The sequence below is a fragment of the Athene cunicularia genome, assembly GCF_003259725.1.
Source record: "Athene cunicularia isolate RWA chromosome 4 unlocalized genomic scaffold, athCun1 chr4_part3, whole genome shotgun sequence".
Classification (NCBI taxonomy): domain Eukaryota; kingdom Metazoa; phylum Chordata; class Aves; order Strigiformes; family Strigidae; genus Athene; species Athene cunicularia.
The window spans coordinates 14431749-14433455 of NW_020799100.1; the positions used below are offsets into that span (position 1 = coordinate 14431749).

The 1707-nt window shown below is 48.2% G+C and overlaps 1 protein-coding gene across 1 annotated transcript in view; it reads right to left on the reverse strand.

Annotated features, from left to right (window-relative positions):
* The window catches only part of RAP2C (RAP2C, member of RAS oncogene family), an 11083-nt gene extending 9615 nt beyond the window's left edge, over positions 1 to 1468 (reverse strand). The window contains exon 1 of the mRNA XM_026848805.1: positions 1336 to 1468. Within this exon, the coding sequence (XP_026704606.1) occupies positions 1336 to 1468 (133 nt within the window). The remainder of the gene's footprint in view (positions 1 to 1335) is intronic.
* Positions 1469 to 1707: the final 239 nt, after the last annotated feature.

The following is a 1707-nucleotide window of genomic DNA, read 5'->3' on the forward strand; positions in this document are numbered from 1 at the left end:
GATCCCCGGGCGCTTTCGGAATTGGCCCTGGCATTTCCCTCCGTCAGTGGATTTCCCCCCGTTGTTAAGTGGAAGAAAGTAAAAAGAGTAAACTGCTCTCTTTTGTCTGAAATAAAATCCCTCGGTCGCTTCAGACTTGACTCCATCGTTTGCACGAAGCGTTCCCAATCCCACCCACAGGAGAACCCGCCCTCTAATATAACCAAATTTGTTTCTGGGCACCAGGCTGCTGCTTCACAATTTCAGCAGACACGTGTGAGATGCAGGATTTGTCCCTTTCCTCTGTGCATCACCCGTTTGATTGAAAGGCAGGCACCGCTGTCTGTCTGTGTTATGTCTGTCCTGCGCTTCCAGCAGGTCCTACAGAGGTGCCAGGTCAAGGCTAAGCATCACCCGAACACACACACTGTAAAGGTGGCTCTGCTTGTGGCTGTTTTCACAAACAACATTATTTTATTTACTTTCCATCAAGAGAATATGTCCATTATGGGGAAAGCTCAGTGAGGACTTTTAGCCACGAGAATTACCTAAGTTACACCAAATTTGAGTCACTCTCCTTTATTACATGTAAGTAACAACCCTCCATCCTTTGCCATTGCCTCCACAATTGTCAAGTGAATTACTGGCATGAGATAGACGTGCCTGGATGGAAGATACTCATGTGGCTGGTGAATCAGCTCAAAAATGTAAAAAGGTGAGCATTAAAACAGGCTGCCTCCTACTTCAGCCCTATTATAAATCGTGAGTAGTTGCAAAGTACCTAATGCACTCAAGGTGCTCAGGATAAAGGACAGATACAGTCGATTGCAGAGGAGCTTCCCATCTAATTTTAGCCATGACACAATCAGCGACAGTGACAAATGGGGGGGAGGGAGAAAAGGGGCAAGGGAGGATGAGGGTGACAATAATGAGATTACACGGTCACTTAGGTTCATTATGCCCATGTCTTTGTGGCACTGCTGGTCCATTATGTTTGCGATGGGTGGAGGAATGACTAAGGGAGAGGAATCAGGGCAAAGAGCACAGCGACAGGGAAAGGGAAAGGAAAAACAAATACGTTTTTGTGCAATTTGATTTAACCAGCAATGCCTCACTCTTGGGCTGAGTGGACAGTCCAAACTGGTGGGTGCAGGACTGGGAACCTGGATTTTTTTTCCTCCAGGTACATAATCAGTATCAACTGGGATTCCCAGAGATTTATTTCCCAACTCACAGCACTTTATACCTGGCCATACAAGTCTACAGCTGGGAAAAAAGGCCGATCCTTTAGACAAGTCATTCCCTTCATTAAACAGTTTGCACAGCTCTTTCACCGCCTTGTACGCTACCACGTACTTGGAGCCACAAAAATAGCTGGTGATGTAAAAGGTTTTGAAACTCCAGATGGGAATAGCTGCTTCTGCCATAAATGGCCAAGCCCTGAGCCAGCCACCTCCTGCCGATTCGGCCGCTCCCTTGCTATCACCATCTCCGTCCTGGTGAGGTGCGGCACATCCCGGGTCAAAGGCCTGATTTAATCTCTCCTGCCACTTTCTCCCTGGCTTCTGCCAAGGAGAAAGGTGCAGGGCTTGGCCCTCAGCACTGCCCCAAGAGGGTTTGCCCTGGCTCAGCAAAAAAAAAACCCTCCCAAATGAGCATCTGGGCAGGATTTGACTGCTGCCAGAGCAGCTCTGTGCTGATGATGGACTCAGCTGCTCTATGCCGTGC